The following is a 16,922-nucleotide window of genomic DNA, read 5'->3' as shown; positions in this document are numbered from 1 at the left end:
ACGCATACGACACCCAATTTTTAAGTCGCGAGTAACGAATAAATGTGGAGTTAAAACAGAAGGAGGATAACCGAGTTGTAATAAAGTCCCTGACAGATTTTTACTAAATTTATTTCGGGAAGCGTCGAAGAAAACCACACTCAGTTTATTTTTATGCTTTATTTTGAAAGTGACACCGGAAGAAGAATTATCCTGCCACCAAAGTCTGTCATTGACCTTTCGCGTGTTGAGTCTAACCACAGCTCCCAGTCCCGCCAGTAAAGATGCCCTTCGTCGTCGTGGAGAGCAACCTGCCTGCCAGCAGCTTCTCCGAGGATTTCCTGAAGCGGTTCTGCTCCGTCACCGCGGCGGCGCTGGGGAAACCGGAGGACGTGAGTACCTCCGACCCGCTTCCACCAGTTCCACCGGTGTAACACATCTGAGCGTTTCCAGGTTATCTGGCGACCAGAACCAGAGGAGTTGTCAGCAGGGGCGACCCCATGTTTTATGGGGCCTTGAGCAGAATTAGATGAGGGGCCCCTCTTACTGTTCAGAACAACAGCGATTCAATACAGATTCAATGGAGTCTGGATGGAGTTTAATTGGCTCATTAATTAGTTATTATTTAAAGTGGAATGTCACAGATTTTTCTGTGGTAATACCAAATTATTCCTGGTATTTTTGTTCTTTTTTTTTCATATAGCATATGTTAAATATTCAAAAGAAAATGCAGCTTGTGAAGCTGAGATATGTGTCCGCTATGCTACTTGACATATGCTATTGGCTACATAGCAGACCTGTTCATTTTCTTTTTTGTTGATTGGCTGAAAACTCGAGCAGAAATAACGAAGATCGGGATGTTAGCTTCTGCAGTAGAGTTAAGTTTCTATTGAGTCCATTAATGAGTTTTATGGTATATTTGGTGTTTGAACTATGAAAACAGGCAGTTCTAAGCATTTTAGAGATGATCTCAAGTATTTGTGGATTAGCTTACATTAATTATTATGTTAGTATAGTTCCTTAGGGCAATTGAATAATTGTCGTGAACCAGACGAACTGACCGGACACTCTTTTCCCTCCCAGAGGATGAACATGGTGGTGCATCCAGGGCTGCCGATGCTGGTGGGCGGCTCCTGCGCTCCATGTGTTCTGGTGTCGGTGTCGGCCATCTCTGTGACGGACACCGCCGAGAAGAACAAGGAGCACAGCGCCAAGATCTTCGGCTTCCTGACCAAAGAACTGAGCCTGGCTGAAGACAGGTGAGCTCCCCCTGCTGGACGGTCCTATAAACACTGCATTCAGTTAATATTAACAGAGAATACGTCACTCTGTCCCTTTAGTTCTCTGCTTCCTAATGAAAATGAAGCCGTTATTAATTTTAACGGCTCTGTCGATGCTGAAGCATTGACAGAGCCTCCATCTTTGTTTCTGTTGACAACTTCCTGTTTGGCTGACAGGACAGGAAGTGATGAGTCTGGTTTGATGTTTGCAGGATTGTGATCCAGTTCCTGGAGCTGCAGCCTCACCAGGTGGGGAAGAAAGGAACCGTGATGAGCTTCCTGTGAAGAACCAGCAGCAGATGACCTTTAACCTCTGCCCATTCCAGGATCCCATCTGGAGATTTGTACTGTTGAAATAATGTCACTGTTTAAAGTGAAGCTGTTAATTCCAGAAGTAAAAACCGGGCTGGTTCGGTTCTGCTGGAGGAACCCGAGCTGAAGACGGTTTGGTCGTCCCGGTTCCTCTGGATCGGCTCTGGGATCGATTACTCTTCCTGTCGATGAAATAAAGGCAGAATGTTGAACAACAATCATGTCTCATCACTGCACATCCCATAATACAAAATACTCACATTCTCTACTTAGAAATAATGTTTTCAAAAATACTCCAGTAAAAGTAAAAGTAAGGCTGGAATGTTTTACTATTTCTGAAATGTACCTAAATACAAAAAATCTCAAAAGTCATTTTCACCTTCAAGACAAAATGACTTCTGATAAGTTAAACAGTTCTAGTCATGCAGTAGTTTGCTCACAACATGCTGAGCTGGCGTAGAAATGTAAAAATTACTGATAGCTTTTCTTCAAACCAAACGTCCATCAGGATAAACGCAGCCCGTTCATCATGAACCGCTGGAGCCAAAAACATGAAATGATTTTTCAGTCTGGATTTGTTCCTGTGTTTGTGACGTTCTCGGGTCGAAGCCTCCATGATGTGGAGAATTACAGCCACTCAAACACTTTGTGTGCTGGAAGTGGATTTTTCCGTTTTGATCCAAATCCACGTCGTTATTTGTTTCATCATGGAAACAATGAGCTATATGTGACAAAGGAGCAGAAAGCACAGACACGTCTCTTACTGTAGAGCAGGGGTCCCCAAACTTTTTCCTCTGAGGGCCACATAACTTTTCCCTTCTCTGCTGGAGGCCAAAGTCAGTTAACAGAAAAAGTTTGACGACTTCAGGAGCCTAAATGTAAAAATGTATTGTTTTCCAGAAAGCACAATAAAATAATCCTCTCTGGGTTCTTCACAGAATAAATCCAGGAAATAAATAATAACACTATTTATTAAATAAATACCGTATTTTCCGGACTATAAGCCGCAGATATCTCTGCCGCTCCAGGTTTTCCACAGCGATGCAGCAGCAGAGGGGCGGACACCCAAAATCTGAGTCATAACAGGTCAACTGAATATCACATTTATTACGGTTGAAAAAGAAAAAGTTGCCAAGTTTAGATTTAACTGAACTGATTACGGAAGTTTCCAAACGGAAAATGTAACAGTAAAAGTGCTGATCCTTCGTGTTGCTACTAGCATGTGCTAGTAGCAACAGATGTAAACAAATCTAAAGAACCTGAAGCAGCGACCCAGGCTGCTCCCTACATACAGAAGAAACGAAGGAGCAAAAGAACAAAAACAAAAAGAGCCATTAGGGGTTTTCCAACAGTTCCAGATTGTTTATCATATGATCCAGTTCTGCATCTTGATGATTGTCCATGAATTTTAGAGATGAGAAGAGGTGGCAGAGTTCCCTGTGAAAAGTGGGGAAAGATGGTTTGGCTTTAAGAAAACGACATTTATGAATGAAAAACTTGCCCATAATAGTGATTACATTTAATAACCTTTCAAATGTCTTTTCTTTTCTCATAATTCCAAAAACAACGTCTTTCTTAGAAAATTCAGGTAAGTTAGGAATTTTTGGGAAAAGCCAGTGGTGCACATCATCCCACAAAGTTTTACACATTCATAGAAAAGATGTTCAGTCGATTCAATATCACAAAGTAAACATGTTTTATCATCAATAGCAAATCGAAGTCTAAGGATTCCTTAGAGGGAAAAACACCTGAGAAGATTTTGAAGTGGACTCCTTGGCTTTTGGAGGAACGGGAAGGTTTAAATAATTTGTTCTAATTTTTTCCCTTTGAACCTTTGAAAAGAAATGTGATATAAAATTTGGATTTGATACAAAAGGAAACAAAGCACTAGTAAAGCATTCCCTAATTTTAGAGTTGTTTTAGTTTACTATCTGTGACACTGGGCCCATTAGTCAGACGTCCAGGTAGATCCGGGTTCTGTAATCTGGGATCTCAGAAAAACATTTAGCTGTACATAAAATATTTGGGGGAATATCTCTAATAACTTCTTGAAATTCATTTTTATTTATTTGCAAGTTATATTTAACACTGACGTCTTCAAAAGACATAAAACCTCCATGATTTAATAAATGCATCACAGACCAAAACACCTTGTTCTAACCAATTATGTGCAAAGATTGATTTATTATTAATTTTTATGTAACAGCAGTTCCTTAGGGAGTGTTGTGTGGGCTGTAGTTATAGATTCATCTCCAATATAATAAAACTTGGAAAGTTTAACAGGCAGTTTTTTAACGTCAAAGTCACGTCTAAGAAGGAAACTAACTCCGCTCAGATTAGAAAATATGTTATTGGAATATGGAACCATAATTCATTTTGATTTGATAAAAAAGACAGAAGCCAGTTTATTTTTAAAGTGCCGTTCATGCTGTCAAAATCTATGGCTTGCAGTCCTCCATCTTCAAACTGCTTGATTAAATTACCTTTTCTGATATAGTGAGTTTTCTGTTTCCATATAAAGTCAAAATTCATCCTATTGATAGATTTGATTGCTGAATTGGGAATTCCTAATGTATATGTCTGGAAATACTTTCCATTTTGGTGAGAAATATTCTTCCCAGAATATATAAATCTCTGTGTGTCCATTTATTTAAATAAGTTTTACATTTTTGAAGTTTAAAAAAGTTAATACATTATTTCTTTAGTCACTACATGCTCTGTTTTACGGAGTACGGAGCCCTCCAGGGGACATGGGGAATTTTTTTCTTTTGCGTTCCCTCGCAATAATCTACTGATCAGTTCATGCGGTATAATTGATACTACTAGAAAATTCCTGCAGAAATTTTAAGGGGCCTGCCACCTGTGCCCATCCCTTTAAACCCAGCGTTTCAAATTTGTCATGAAAAATAGATATAAGCAGGTCTGACATACTTAACCCAACACTAGCACAGAGTAGCTGTGAATATTATCATGTATATGATACAAGTATGGAAAGGCGAGACCGACGACTATAAGCATCGCACATGTGGTTCTCACTCATGGTCCAAAATAAAAAACATGAAGAAAGTTGGTAATAGTTAATTTCTAAAAACAATTTAAATTTTCATAGTAAAGATTTTAATTTACACTCAAAAATTCAGACAAATAATAATTTTATGTAAGCAAAACATGAAAAGTCACAGGAAATATGTATTATTCCCACAATGCATTGTGAGATCTGATTCAGCGCTGTGAGATTACTCACTGCCTCTGTCTAGGGCCCGTTGCTATGGTAATTAATTATCTGCACCTGGGCTGGCTCTCTCCCTGGTTTCTATACTTGTGAGACACCCAGCGTCGGTCTCAGGGCCCTGACAAAAAACCATAAGCCCTAGGAAAATTTTGAAAACATTTTACAGGAGCAGGCATGTGTATCTATGTCATGACCAACTTTGAGATCAATAGGCCGCTTTTTGTGCCTGTGAGGGGGAGTTAAAGAGAGTTTTGGAGTCAGACCTCCACTGTCCTGTGTGTGTGTTTCAGAGAGAAATCTTAGTGATGCTGCGAGTTCCTCAGATTAAAGTTTTTTCGTTTTTTTAAATTTATGTCGTCATTTTATCTCAGAATCCCACTAAAAGTAATAGCTCCAATGCCGGGATCGAGCCGCTCGTTTTGATACCACTTTTGTTGGTGGGCACGCAGCGGTACGAGCCGCATTAACGGTAGTGGAAGAATAATAAATAAGCTATAATAAAGAGACATTCTATTGGGTGTAGAACAATAGGTGCCTGCCATGCAATGCATGGAGGCAGTGACTGACCTGCAGGCCCCAATAAGCCTTTTTACGGTGGCCGCCGTACTTTCTGCTTTAATACAAGCTTATAAGGTTTTTCCATGGACTATTGAGTTATTATCGCGGGTCATCAGTCATCTGATTGTGTCTCCATTGTGTTCGTGTCTGAATGGTTTAAAGCGCTGCTTTCTGTGCCGTTCCATCTGAGCCTTAACAGGCATAAACATGCAGTAAATAAATCGATTTTCAATCAGTTTTTTGCACCAAAGCGTTAATAATAATAAACACGTTTTCACTGAGGCTCTATAAGAGCAATATGAATGAAATAAGTAATTATTGATATGACAGGAGCAGCGGCTTTGACACCTGGTGGTGGGCGTGTCGATGTGGGCGTGACGTCACAGGTATGAATGGGAAGGTGACGCTGCTGGCTGCGTGTGAGGCAGCGGGTGAGCTGGGGGGTCAGTCCTCGCAAAGTTTGGAGCATGAAAATAAAAATGAAATAAATCGATAATTGTGACAGAACAAAGAGGTTTGGAGTTGATTGATACACGGACAGATGAGATTCCCCGAGTTAACCCAGTGCGGCGTCTACCACCATTATGTTTTATAATAATAAAACGTGTTTATTATTATTAACGCTTTGGTGCAAAAAACTGATTGAAAATCGATTTATTTACTGCATGTTTATGTCTGTTAAGGCTCAGATGGAACAGAAAGCAGCGCTTTAAACCATTCAGACACGAACACAATGGAGACACAATCAGATGACTGATGACCCGCGATAATAACTCAATAGTCCATGGAAAAACCTTATAAGCTTGTATTAAAGCAGAAAGTACGGCGGCCACCGTAAAAAGGCTTATAGTATCAATTATGCCGCATGAACTGATCAATAGATTATTGCGAGGGAACGCAAAAGAAAAAAATTCCCCATGTCCCCTGGAGGACTCCGGACTCCGTAACACAGAGCATGTTGTGACTAAAGAAATAAATAATGTATTTAGTATCAAGTCCCGGTCCCGCCAGTTGTTCTGGTACCGCAGTTTTAGAACCGGGTCTGGAATTTGAGCTGCAGTACATGTTTTTAGACAGCAGGTCTCGTAGTTTCCCCATTTTCCGGCGGCCTGGTAAATGGGTTCGGAGGGTCTGTTCTGGAATGTGGGAGTTTTGGGCCGAACTTCCGGCGTTTTCAGTTTTTTCTCGCCGTCCTCTGAGGAGAGGATCGCTGACAGCTGCAGCCGCTCAGCGTTTGGTTCTGCAGTGAAACGCTGGTAAAAGCAGCAGCAGAGATGGTGGTGGAACTTTATCTGGACCTTTTCTCTCAGCCATGTCGCTCCGTTTTTATTTTTGCGAAGAAGAACAACATCCCCTTCGAGTTCAAGAAGGTTTCTCTGATGGACGGTGAGTCTCCTGTCGCTGGTTCCAAACCCAAACGGTCTGGTGAGGCGAATAAAACAAAACTTAGCTCGTTTTTTTTTTACCCATTTATTCAGCACCGAAAATGATGAAAAACTTTCTTTACCTGTAAATTTGTACCTAAAACTCCTAAAGTTGCAGTTTTAGCTTCTCTTGGTTCAGATATTATTTAAAAATCTTCCACTTTGAACTGCATTGTTGCTGAAAATGAGCTATCTAAATAAAATGATACACGTTGCCATCCAAATATTAATCCACAATTTAATAACTGGATAAGTAATTTTCACTGCAGATGCATCCTTTGCTGCAGATGATTGTTTACTAAATGAATGCTGTTGTTGCATTTTAGGTATAAAAATCTTTTATTTCTTATATAAAAATGGATTTAAATGTATGTGCAGCTTTAAATGTACTTAAAGAAAGCTTAAATGAAAAATCAGCCAGACGTGTCATTTTAAAAATCTGATTAATCGTCAGAATAATCGATTACTAAAATAACTGTTGATTGTGATTAGGGCTGCACCGATTGCAGCGACCTTTAACCTGATCTGTTGACTTTGATTTGGACCAATATCAACTTTTTTTTTTTTAGTCTGAAAAGTCGGTAAGTCAGAAACTGATGTTAAAATCGGACAGAGGGGGATTTCCAGATGTTTGTGGGTGTTGATGGGATCGGTCTCTTCTCTAAGTATCGGCCAATCGGTGCAGCTGTTACGTTTCCTGCAGACTTCCTCTTCCTCCAGGAAGTCTCGTCTTGCCTGGTTTCCTGCTGGTCTGCCATGTCTGTTTGGGTTCCAGGTGAGCATTTTGGAGATGAATTTGGGAAAATCAGCAAGATCAGAAAAGTTCCAGCACTTCGAGACGGAGACTTCTGCCTGGCTGAGAGGTGAGTGTTTGCTGAAAGCGGCGGTTTCCGTCCGGATGCGTCCTGACGAGCCGCCGCTCTCCTCCAGCGTCGCCATCATGCTCTACCTGGCTGAGAAGTTCCAGACTCCGGACCGCTGGTTCCCGGCCGACCTGCGGCTGCGCTCCCGGGTCAACGAGTATCTGTCCTGGCAGCACATGGCCATCCGGATGCACGGCTCCAAGATGTTCTGGATGCGGGTACGTTCCCCAAACCCCCACGCTCATACTGGTCCAAACTGGTTCCAGTTCAGGACAAAGACACCTTTTAATCAACAGTTAGACTGTTTTAGCAACGGCTTTAGTCTGGTTTAAAAAATAAAGTAAAATTGGCACTAAAATAAAAAGAAACTGAATAAAAACCAAGATATTCTTAATATCAGCTGTTACAAATTTCCCCCAAAAATGTCCCAAGGACCGTCCTTCGTTTGACCCTGCTGACCTTTAGCAGCAAAATGTTTGCTGGTTCTGACCCGATGCTTCATCCCTCTGAGACTTTTGGTCGTTTTTGACTTTTCAGATTTTGTTAAATCAATTTTTCTCCCATTTTTTCCTAAAGAAAAGAAGCTGTGTAATAATTATTCACATGTTGATATACACAGATAAAATATGATTAAATCTATTAAACGTTGAAGTTTAGCAGCTTCGGGTCTCATATGGCCAAAATATTCACTTTGTTTTATCTCTGTTATTTTCTGCCTGAAGTAAATCAGCTGAACTTTTGCTCCTTGAAGCCAAACAAGGCAGAAAACTGATTGTGATCAATGATTACTGATCTGATCAGTTATTAACCAGAGAACCAGAGTGAGACCCAGAACCAGGTCAAAGGCTTCAGACAGAACCGGTTCAGCCCAGGACGCCTTAAAGGGCCAGGCACATAGATCCACTTTATAGCACAATCAAGATAATAGGTTGCCTTCAGTTGTTTTAAAAATGATATTTATATCAAATAGGAATTCATAATTTAAAGCCTTGAAATTGGGTCTCTGCCTCTTTAAGAAGCTCCACCTCCAGGAAATCGTCCCAAAATGGCTCCTCTATTAACCCTTTAATGTTTTTACCAGAACTGCTCTGAGCAGCAGCTCCTATAATGAGCTCAGCAGATGTTTGCTAATTGCTGCTGGCTAGTCTGAAGGAGCTGCGCCTTGAAGGCGGGGCTAGGTCCAGTCAGCTGAATGGTTGCTATGGAGAATGAATGTTTGTCTGCAGCTCATGATTCCTAAGATCATGGGGATCGACGTCCCGAAGGAGAAGATGGACGGAGCGCTGGAGGACCTGAACGCCTCGCTGACCCTCATCGAGGAGAACTTCCTCCAGGACCGGCCCTTCATCGTGGGGGACCAGATGTCTCTGGCCGACCTGGTGGCCATCGTGGAGATCATGCAGGTGAGCTGAAAGGGTTAACTGGGCCAGAACCAGGAGCTGGTTGCTCTGGAGGGAGGGGATTTCCTGTCGGTGTTTATCCAGGGAGGCTGACACCATCCTGGCTCTGGACATTCTCCAGACTTCCTGAAGGTCCTTCAAACTGCTTCTCACTCATTAAATTGACCTAAAATTAAAAAAACGAGGGATGAAAGTGATTTCTAAAGATCTGCTACCATCTGATGAATCCTCATGACGAGCCAAACCGAGCAGCTAGCTGTCTGGCTAACAGCAGAGCGAAGCAGCAATGAAAACCTTCAGGATCCGTCGGTCGGTGAGACTTCGACAGGAAGTCGCAGGTTGTTGTTCTTCGCTGCTTCACGCCGGTCCGGTCCGGGAATTCAGCCCAGGAAACGAGTTCTGATAGCAAAGCAAATATTCAGTTATTAAATATTTAGTAAACGATAGCAAGCTGAACATGCAGTTTGCTAATATTTGGAGCAAAATATTTATCTCCAGTTTAAACATTCAGTAACAAATAAAAAGTTTGAGTTAGCTAGCTAAACGTTTGGCTTGCTAAGTAAATATTTTGGCCCTGAGTTAAATATTTTTTTCTTGCCAACTAATTATTTAACTGTGTTCTAAATTAAGTTAGCTAGCTAGTTAGCTCTGAGGTCATTTTTTTCTTGCTTGCTAAATATTTAATTAGCAAACAAAAAATGATTTACTAACATGATGTTTTTGCTGGCAGGCCAGTGTTTAACTCTAAGCTAAATATTTCTGTTTGCTAACTAAATATTTAGCTTCGAGGTAAAAAGTTAGTTAACTTGTTAGTTAGAAAGCTAAACATTTTTGCTTGTTAAAAAATATTTCGCACTGAGTTAAAGCAAGATAAATATTTAATGAGCAAGCCCAAATTTAGCTTGCTAACTAAGCTAGCTAACTATTTTTCCTTTTAGTTCAGAGCTAATTAACAGAATGTATGAAATGCGATGCTTCTCTGAGCTCAAACCTGAATCTGAGTTTTCAGCGTTTCTGTTTATCAGACAGGAAAGTTCAGCTGAAGGACGACGTGACTCTGGTACCTTATCCAGGCTTGACTGATGTTTTTCCTGCTGATGATAGTTACTGAAGCATGAAGAGGAAGTGATTCCTTACCACTTCCTGAGGATGAAGAATTGCTGCTAAGTCAGCAGTGGTGATGCTATCAGATGAATGTTTGCTCCACTTTGCACTGAACTGCTTCATAATATCAAAATATTTAGTTCTGAGCCAAATATTTATTTAGCAATCTAAAGATTTACAAGCTAACTAAACACAAAAAGCTCAGAAGGAAACCTTCATGTTGTATTTTGTTCTGAGCGAAAACTTTAGTTATCCGCCTGACTGACACACGGTAACGTTTCTCTTCTTCTCCTGTCCTCCAGCCGCTGGGCGCCGGGCTGGACGTGTTCGAGGGTCGACCGAAGCTGAGCGCCTGGCGGGACCGAGTGCAGGCCTCCATCGGGAAGGATCTGTTCGACGAGGCCCACCAAGGCATCCTGGGGGCGCAGGACGCCATGAAGCAGGTGGATCCCAGCAAACTGGAGCTCTTCAAGCCAAAGATCCTCCGGCTGTTCTTCTGAAAAACAGGAGAATAAAACAGATGTCGTAACAAAGCCTCACCCTCTGTTTAACTTTTATTCTAATGATCCGCTTACATAAACTAAACCTGGAGGTCTGGGAGACAAACGGTCTGATTATGTAACCGAGGAGTGAAACATGATGCTTCTGAGATTTGTGGAATGTCGGTCATTAGGCAATCGGCTCAGTCCTGCTTCATAACCCGTTTACTGATTTCATCTGTGGTAATCCTGAACTTCCAATAAAGCTTAACTAAGTAACAGTTTGGGATGATTTGGTGTTTGGAGTTTTGAAGATAAAGAAAAATGTGGGTCGGAGTGAACTTTAAAGCTTCGTGGTCAGGAAAAACAGCCGCCGTTTAAAAAGAATGGGGAGGTGCTGCCACCTGGTGGAGGAAGTGAAGCACCTGCTGTCATTTCCTAAACTTTAAGAACTAAAACCAACAAAATTCACATAGAAAATGATAAAAGTCAGACTAAAGAAGTCAGTTTCACAGCCTTTGAATCTGTTTAACTTTTCTATATTTGTTACCTTAAAACCACAAACTTACAGCAGAAATATAATTTATTTCCCTCAGAAGGAAAATTCAAGTGTAAAATTATTTGACCAGATATTTCACTTGTTTAATAAATATCTATTTAGAAACCAAATATTTACCTTCAAACTACATATTTAGTGGCCAAGCTAAATATTTAATCTACCATCTAAATAAAAATTGTGCAATAAATGCATAACTTACTTTGTAAATATTTAGTTTGAAGGCAGATATTTATCCAGTAGCTAAATATCTAGCTTTAAACTAAATATTTAGTTTAAATATACATATATTTATGTATGTAAATATATAAATATGTATCTTGTTTAGTATTTAGTTTGAAACGAAATATTTGCTTGACTATTTTGTTTTTATATTTAAAATATTTCGCTAAGAACTTAACTTCAACTAAATATAGCTTTACAAATGAATATTTTGTTTGCTAAAAAATATTAATCTCTCTTACTAAATATTCATCTTCAAACTGACATTTATAAATTAACTTGGTGAAAATATGACCTTGATTTTTTTTTCTTTATTTTTTGCTAAATAACCCGCATTACTGCTGTGTCCGTCAGTGGGTCGTCACGTTGTTTGGGTTTTATTGTAAGCGGCCCTCCAGCCCCGGGCTGGTTGTTCGTCCAGCAGGGGGCAGCAGCGCGCCGCGCCGCTGCGGCTCGGCGCGCTGCGCCCCGGACTCATCCAGAGCGCCGCTGCGCCTCGGCGGAGACCCGCTCCGCTCCGCTCCGCTCCGGACCGCCTCTCCCTCCTCCCTGTCTGCTGCGGAGCTCCGGCGGCCGCACAGCGACCTGCCGGCGGCGGAGGAAGCCTCCAGCATCCCGGGATTGTTCCCCCGGTTTAAACCCGCTCAGATTATCTGTAAATCTGGCACGAAGCGGCGCTTCATCCAGAACAACAACCCAAAGAGGCAAGTTGGGTCCGGATCTGGGATTTTGCTGGTTTATTGGACTGCTTGTGCAGGATTTCATCCCTGAACGACCTTGCGTTGTTCCTGCTGTGGACGGGAGGATTTTCCGGGAATGGAGAGGAGTGGGATCGCTTTCCTTCACCTTCACGCAGATAAAAGTATGTACAGCTCCGCTGGATCACATTTCCACGCAACATGTTTGTGTGAGAGTGGCGTTTGCTGTGACCTCGTCTGCCTGATGTTTGATAACCTTTCGGCTCTTTAATGGGGTCAGAAGCCCCCCACGCCCACTCAGACACACTCCGCATGTAAATCATTGATGGCCTGCACGCTGCGTGGAGGAAGATCCCTGAATGAAGCGCATGCTGGGAGAATCAGGCTGCAGAGGAACAGATGGGACACACAGGCTTACACACACACACACACACACACACACACACACACACACACACACACACACACACACACACACACACACTGCTCGGTGTCGCGCCACACTGTCGCAGGCAGAGGGATTGAGTCATAAAACTCTCCAGGACAGAGGGTGAGGGGAGGCCTTGACCTCCAGTCCGCCCCCCTCCCCTCCTCCCTTCAGCTTGTTTTTCCTCCTGGTCATCCCGTAGATTAGGTTTGACTTGGGACCAAAACTGCAACATTTGTTCCACTTCCAGCTGCTGCTTTCGCAAACCAGCCAAACCCTTTGAGCAACCTGTTCCCCTCCTGGCCTGTGGGGGCGCTGCACCAAGAACCACTGAAGGAAACGACACAAAAACCTCTGAAAACCTTCCTTCAAACAAAAATGGAGTGGCGTCAGATTTTAGCAGTTAGAGGATTTCTCTTTAGTCTTTGGCTAAAGACAACGAGCCATTTCTCCGCTAGCTTTGGTTGTATTTACCCAGAATGCCCTGCACTGTAGTCCGCTTGACTTTCACAGACCAGTTTGTGTTCAAACCTCCTGAAGCGAACCGAACTGTCTAGTCAAACGTGGGATTTTACGTCCACTTTGAGGTTTCTAAAAGCTTTTCTTCATCTGTTTCTGTTGAAACAGATTTCACTTGAGTCACCTTCTGGAACATAAACCAGTGATCTCTTTCCTCTTGTTTCCCACAGCTGAAGCATGAGCCTCTCAGTCGGACGGAGCGGGATGTTCTGATCGCCCAGCTTGGCTCTCAGCGATGGAATCCAGTGGATGACAGCAGCTGAAATCTCCCAGACGGAGGAAGACGAGGTCGCCTCCAGAGCATGGGCTGCGTCAAATCCAAGCGGAGCGCCGCGGCCTCCCAGCACGCCAACTCCACGGAGGGGAAGCCAGCGGGCGAGAAGGCCTACCTGGTGGGCGGGTCGGCGCCGGGCTTGGCAGACGGCTCACCGCAGGTGAACGCAGCGCTGCTGGAGTACGCCCAGCGGCTGTCGGAGGACATTGTGGCGCGGGCGGTGCAGCAGTGGCTGGAGGTGGACAGCCGCTACAGCGACATCCCCTACATCGAGTGTGACGTTCCGTGACGGGAACCTTCACTCCTTCACGCCTGGCGGCGGATTAGTCGACGGGAATCCGCTCTGACTGGACGAGATTCGTCCTGAAACCTTCCTCCAAACCGACCAAAGCGCTCTGATCCGGACTGTGACAATGAGGTGGAAGATTACCGGTGAACCCAGGAATCCCGTCTGACCCTTGACCCTAGATTGGAAACTCTCCCTGGAGCTTCTTTCACTGCCACTACTTCGCCTTAACCTCCGCCCTCTGCCACTAGGGCCTTCTGGGCCGCTGACGATGCGCTCTCCAGATTGGGAACTTTGACTCATCGGACGAACCGACGAGACGTTTCGGTTTTGGTTCGTCCACTTTGGCTATGTTCACACAGCAGGCGAATTCACCCAATTCCGATCTTTCACCAGTTTGTTAAAAAATAAATCTGATTATTTCCAAAGCATCTCGATGCATGTCGTATTTTATTTGACTTTTACGTTGATGAGGTGAAAATACGTCATAATTCTGCACCAGAAGAAGAAAGATGTAAATCTGGACATAAACAATGAAAATTATAATTATGAACTGATGAAAGAAGTCTGAGTCAGTTGGAAAACTTTTAAAAATACAATTTCATTAGAGTCATTTCCATTAAATAAAGAAAATTAAATTCACATGAAGAAGACCACTTCCTGTTGTTTTCTTCATTTCCTCCAGTAGTAACTTCCTGTTGTTGATTTTGCGTGTTGCCGTTGCAGTAAATATACTAACTTTGCAAAAACTTTCTCTTGAAAAACGTTTTTTCCAAATTGGTGTGTTTCCTTTGAGTCAATTTATTTTTGTAGTTCCAGTTTGCATAATTTTAAGGCGAACAGAACGGCAGCTGGTGAGGCGCATCCCAACGCACCGCTTCGGGTCCAAATCCACCGAACAAACGAATATGCAGAAAAAAAATCGGATTTTAGCGAAAAATCGGAACTGAGCCTGAAGACCTGCTGTGAGAACGTGAACTTTGTGCCGCCATTGATACGTTGGTGATAAACTTCCCCTGGTTGCTTCAGGAAACTCGGCAACCAAACCAACCAAATACCCACTGTGGAAAAGTCTGAACCCGTCTGCTCAGACAGACGGGCTTTGTTGATGGGTTTTCAGTTTTTCTTCCGTTTCTTTTGTTAAATTGATGAAAAACACCAAAGAAAACAAAGTTTGACAAAAATAAAAGAGGATTTTAGCTCCAACCAAACCCTGAAAACGAGTTTCAGGACTGGAACTAAAAACATTTCAATCCCGTCGTCATCAAACGTTTTCCAGACTTTCTGAAACTTTACAAAGTTTTTCTTTGGGTTTTATGAGCTTTTTTTTAAAATTACAAATCTGATGGTTAAAAATGTTTAAATTCACAAAATGACTGAAATCTGACTTTATTTTCGCTCAGTGGGATGAAAAAATATCAAAACTCTGATAAACAGGCAGCCAAACAGAAAACTCAGATCTCCAGCAGATGAAGAATAACTTGGAAGAGCTAATCATGTCAGATATTTCCAAATAGTTAAATTATTTGCTGAATGAAATAAGTGGATGTTTATTCTTGTTGTTTATGTCACAGCAGCCATGTTGGATTTTAAATTCCCTATTTTGAAGATATAAATATAAATTTTTATAATAAATCAAATAATTAGAGGCAATTTATGGAAAAAAAATTCTCCACTAGAAACCGGTTTAATTTTGGGATTTTTTATGGATTTATGTGAAGAAACAGGAAGAAGTTTATTCGTTTCATGTCTAATTGGGTCATCAGAGGTCAGAGGCTTCAACAAGCAAAAAACAGAAAAAAATCTGATAAAATAAATAAAACTACTAAAGTCCAAAGAAAAACATCCAGAAATCTGGAAGGAAAATATAAAGAAATTCAGAATAAATGAGAAAAGTTCAGCTCAGGTTAAATATGCCGCCCCGTTTGGGCATCAGGTTCTGTCGGTGTTCATCCAGATTGAGACCTCAGAGGCAAAATCTGTCAAACATTTATGCCTTCATGGTCATAAAAACCTTAAAATGAACCAAAAAGGCCACAGGAAATAGTTTAAATGTCTTCTGGTCTTGAAACTGTTCTGTGGCGTTAAATTCCCGCCTGTTTAAAATAAATCAGGTTTCATTTGGTGATGGTTTCTCTCCTCTTGTCCGACTGGCATCGTGTGATTTTTGCGTCTCCAGGGAGTTTTAAAGATCAATAATCTTTATTAAAACTTCAGTCTTCCATCAGAAGCTTTAGGAAAATGTTTTTCCCGTTCGGATCCAAACTGTCGGCTCAGAGTTATTTAAAGTGGAGCAGCAGAAACTGGCCTGAGACCAGCGGAGGGAAATGCTCCACAAATCCAAACGACTCAAAGCTGCAGGAAAAAAACACGTCGACCTCATAACGGACACAGGAACGAGATTTTATTCTACAGCCTTTTCATTAAAGGCCATTTATTTTCTGTTTTGGAAAACTTTATAACTTTTTGTTGCCAAGAAAAAAGAAAAATCCTCTTCAGGAACCAGGAATCAGCTCTGTAGTAAATGTTTCTGCACAAAACACAAAATCAGCAGCTTTAGAGCAGCGGTGTCCAAAGTGTGGCGCCGGGCCACTTAGAGGCCAGGGAAGGATTTCTGTTGGGACTCATGTTGGTTTCTGTTTGTAGCAAATCACATATCTGAGAATAAACTGTTTTATTTCATACCTCATCTTTGCTCCAAAAGAAAAACTATAGAAGATCATTTGTAATCACATCATAATTTACATTTCAGGTTATGTGGTTATGCCAGTGAGTCTGGTGAGGGATGAATTCAGGAACAAACATAAAAAAGTGAAATAATTTTAACTGTTGAGGAGAAAAATTGTGGACCCATAAAAAAAAAGCCATTTGAGTTTCCTGAAGTTTTGCTCACAGCAGCAATAATTTGAGTTTCAAAAGATAAAAATAAACATTTTTCTAAGTTATTTTCTCCATTTTGTTCAGTCATAAATGTCAGTTTCAGCTAAATGTTTAGTTAGCAACATTTAGCTCGCTAACAACATATTTACACTTGCCTTGAGCAACGAGCTAAACACTTAACTAAGTATGTAGTTAATGTCTGTCTTGGAAACTAAATATTTAGTTTGCTAACTAAAAAATTTCTTTGACAGATATTTGTTAGCTCCAAATTAGTAAAGTTTTAAAATTAAGTATTTAATTTGACTAAACTCACATTTCTGAATAAATTATGGCGAAAATAAGACTTTGAAAAATTAACCCTTTTTTTCTGACAGAATAAATTAATTATTGCTGTTAATTTTTGACTGTAACTTTACAAACTGAACATTT

General features: G+C 41.4%; 3 protein-coding genes and 1 long non-coding RNA gene across 4 annotated transcripts; 3 read left to right on the top strand and 1 right to left on the bottom strand.

Annotated features, from left to right (window-relative positions):
* The first annotated feature begins 95 nt into the window (after window positions 1-95).
* Window positions 96-1,789, top strand: ddt (D-dopachrome tautomerase). The gene is made up of 3 exons (XM_014973511.2): window positions 96-371; window positions 1,063-1,238; window positions 1,472-1,789. Exons 1-3 carry the CDS (start codon window positions 264-266, stop codon window positions 1,542-1,544), a joined length of 357 nt encoding a protein of 118 aa, XP_014828997.2. The 5' UTR covers window positions 96-263; the 3' UTR covers window positions 1,545-1,789.
* Window positions 1,790-6,523: 4,734 nt separating this feature from the next.
* Window positions 6,524-10,912, top strand: gstt1b (glutathione S-transferase theta 1b). Its single transcript, XM_014984496.2, has 5 exons — window positions 6,524-6,747; window positions 7,561-7,648; window positions 7,716-7,866; window positions 8,875-9,051; window positions 10,455-10,912. The coding sequence occupies exons 1-5, from the start codon at window positions 6,636-6,638 to the stop codon at window positions 10,650-10,652; spliced, it is 726 nt and encodes a 241-aa protein (XP_014839982.1). The 5' UTR covers window positions 6,524-6,635; the 3' UTR covers window positions 10,653-10,912.
* On the bottom strand, window positions 8,588-10,455 carry LOC148160982 (uncharacterized). Its single transcript, XR_015762194.1, has 2 exons — window positions 10,040-10,455; window positions 8,588-9,447 (listed from the first exon to the last, which is right to left on the bottom strand). It is a non-coding gene; the product is annotated as an uncharacterized LOC148160982 (long non-coding RNA).
* Window positions 10,913-11,554: 642 nt separating the features above from the next.
* Window positions 11,555-16,302, top strand: akap19 (A-kinase anchoring protein 19). Its single transcript, XM_088003413.1, has 2 exons — window positions 11,555-12,271; window positions 13,224-16,302. Exon 2 carries the CDS (start codon window positions 13,356-13,358, stop codon window positions 13,614-13,616), a length of 261 nt encoding a protein of 86 aa, XP_087859539.1. The 5' UTR covers window positions 11,555-12,271; window positions 13,224-13,355; the 3' UTR covers window positions 13,617-16,302.
* The last annotated feature ends 620 nt before the right edge of the window (window positions 16,303-16,922 follow it).

This window comes from Poecilia mexicana, unplaced genomic scaffold (genome assembly GCF_051168715.1).
Source record: "Poecilia mexicana isolate PSO_F unplaced genomic scaffold, ASM5116871v1 scaffold_2, whole genome shotgun sequence".
In the NCBI taxonomy this organism is placed as follows: domain Eukaryota; kingdom Metazoa; phylum Chordata; class Actinopteri; order Cyprinodontiformes; family Poeciliidae; genus Poecilia; species Poecilia mexicana.
Note: the sequence above shows the minus strand (reverse complement) of the source record. Positions and strands in the feature narration are given on the sequence as shown.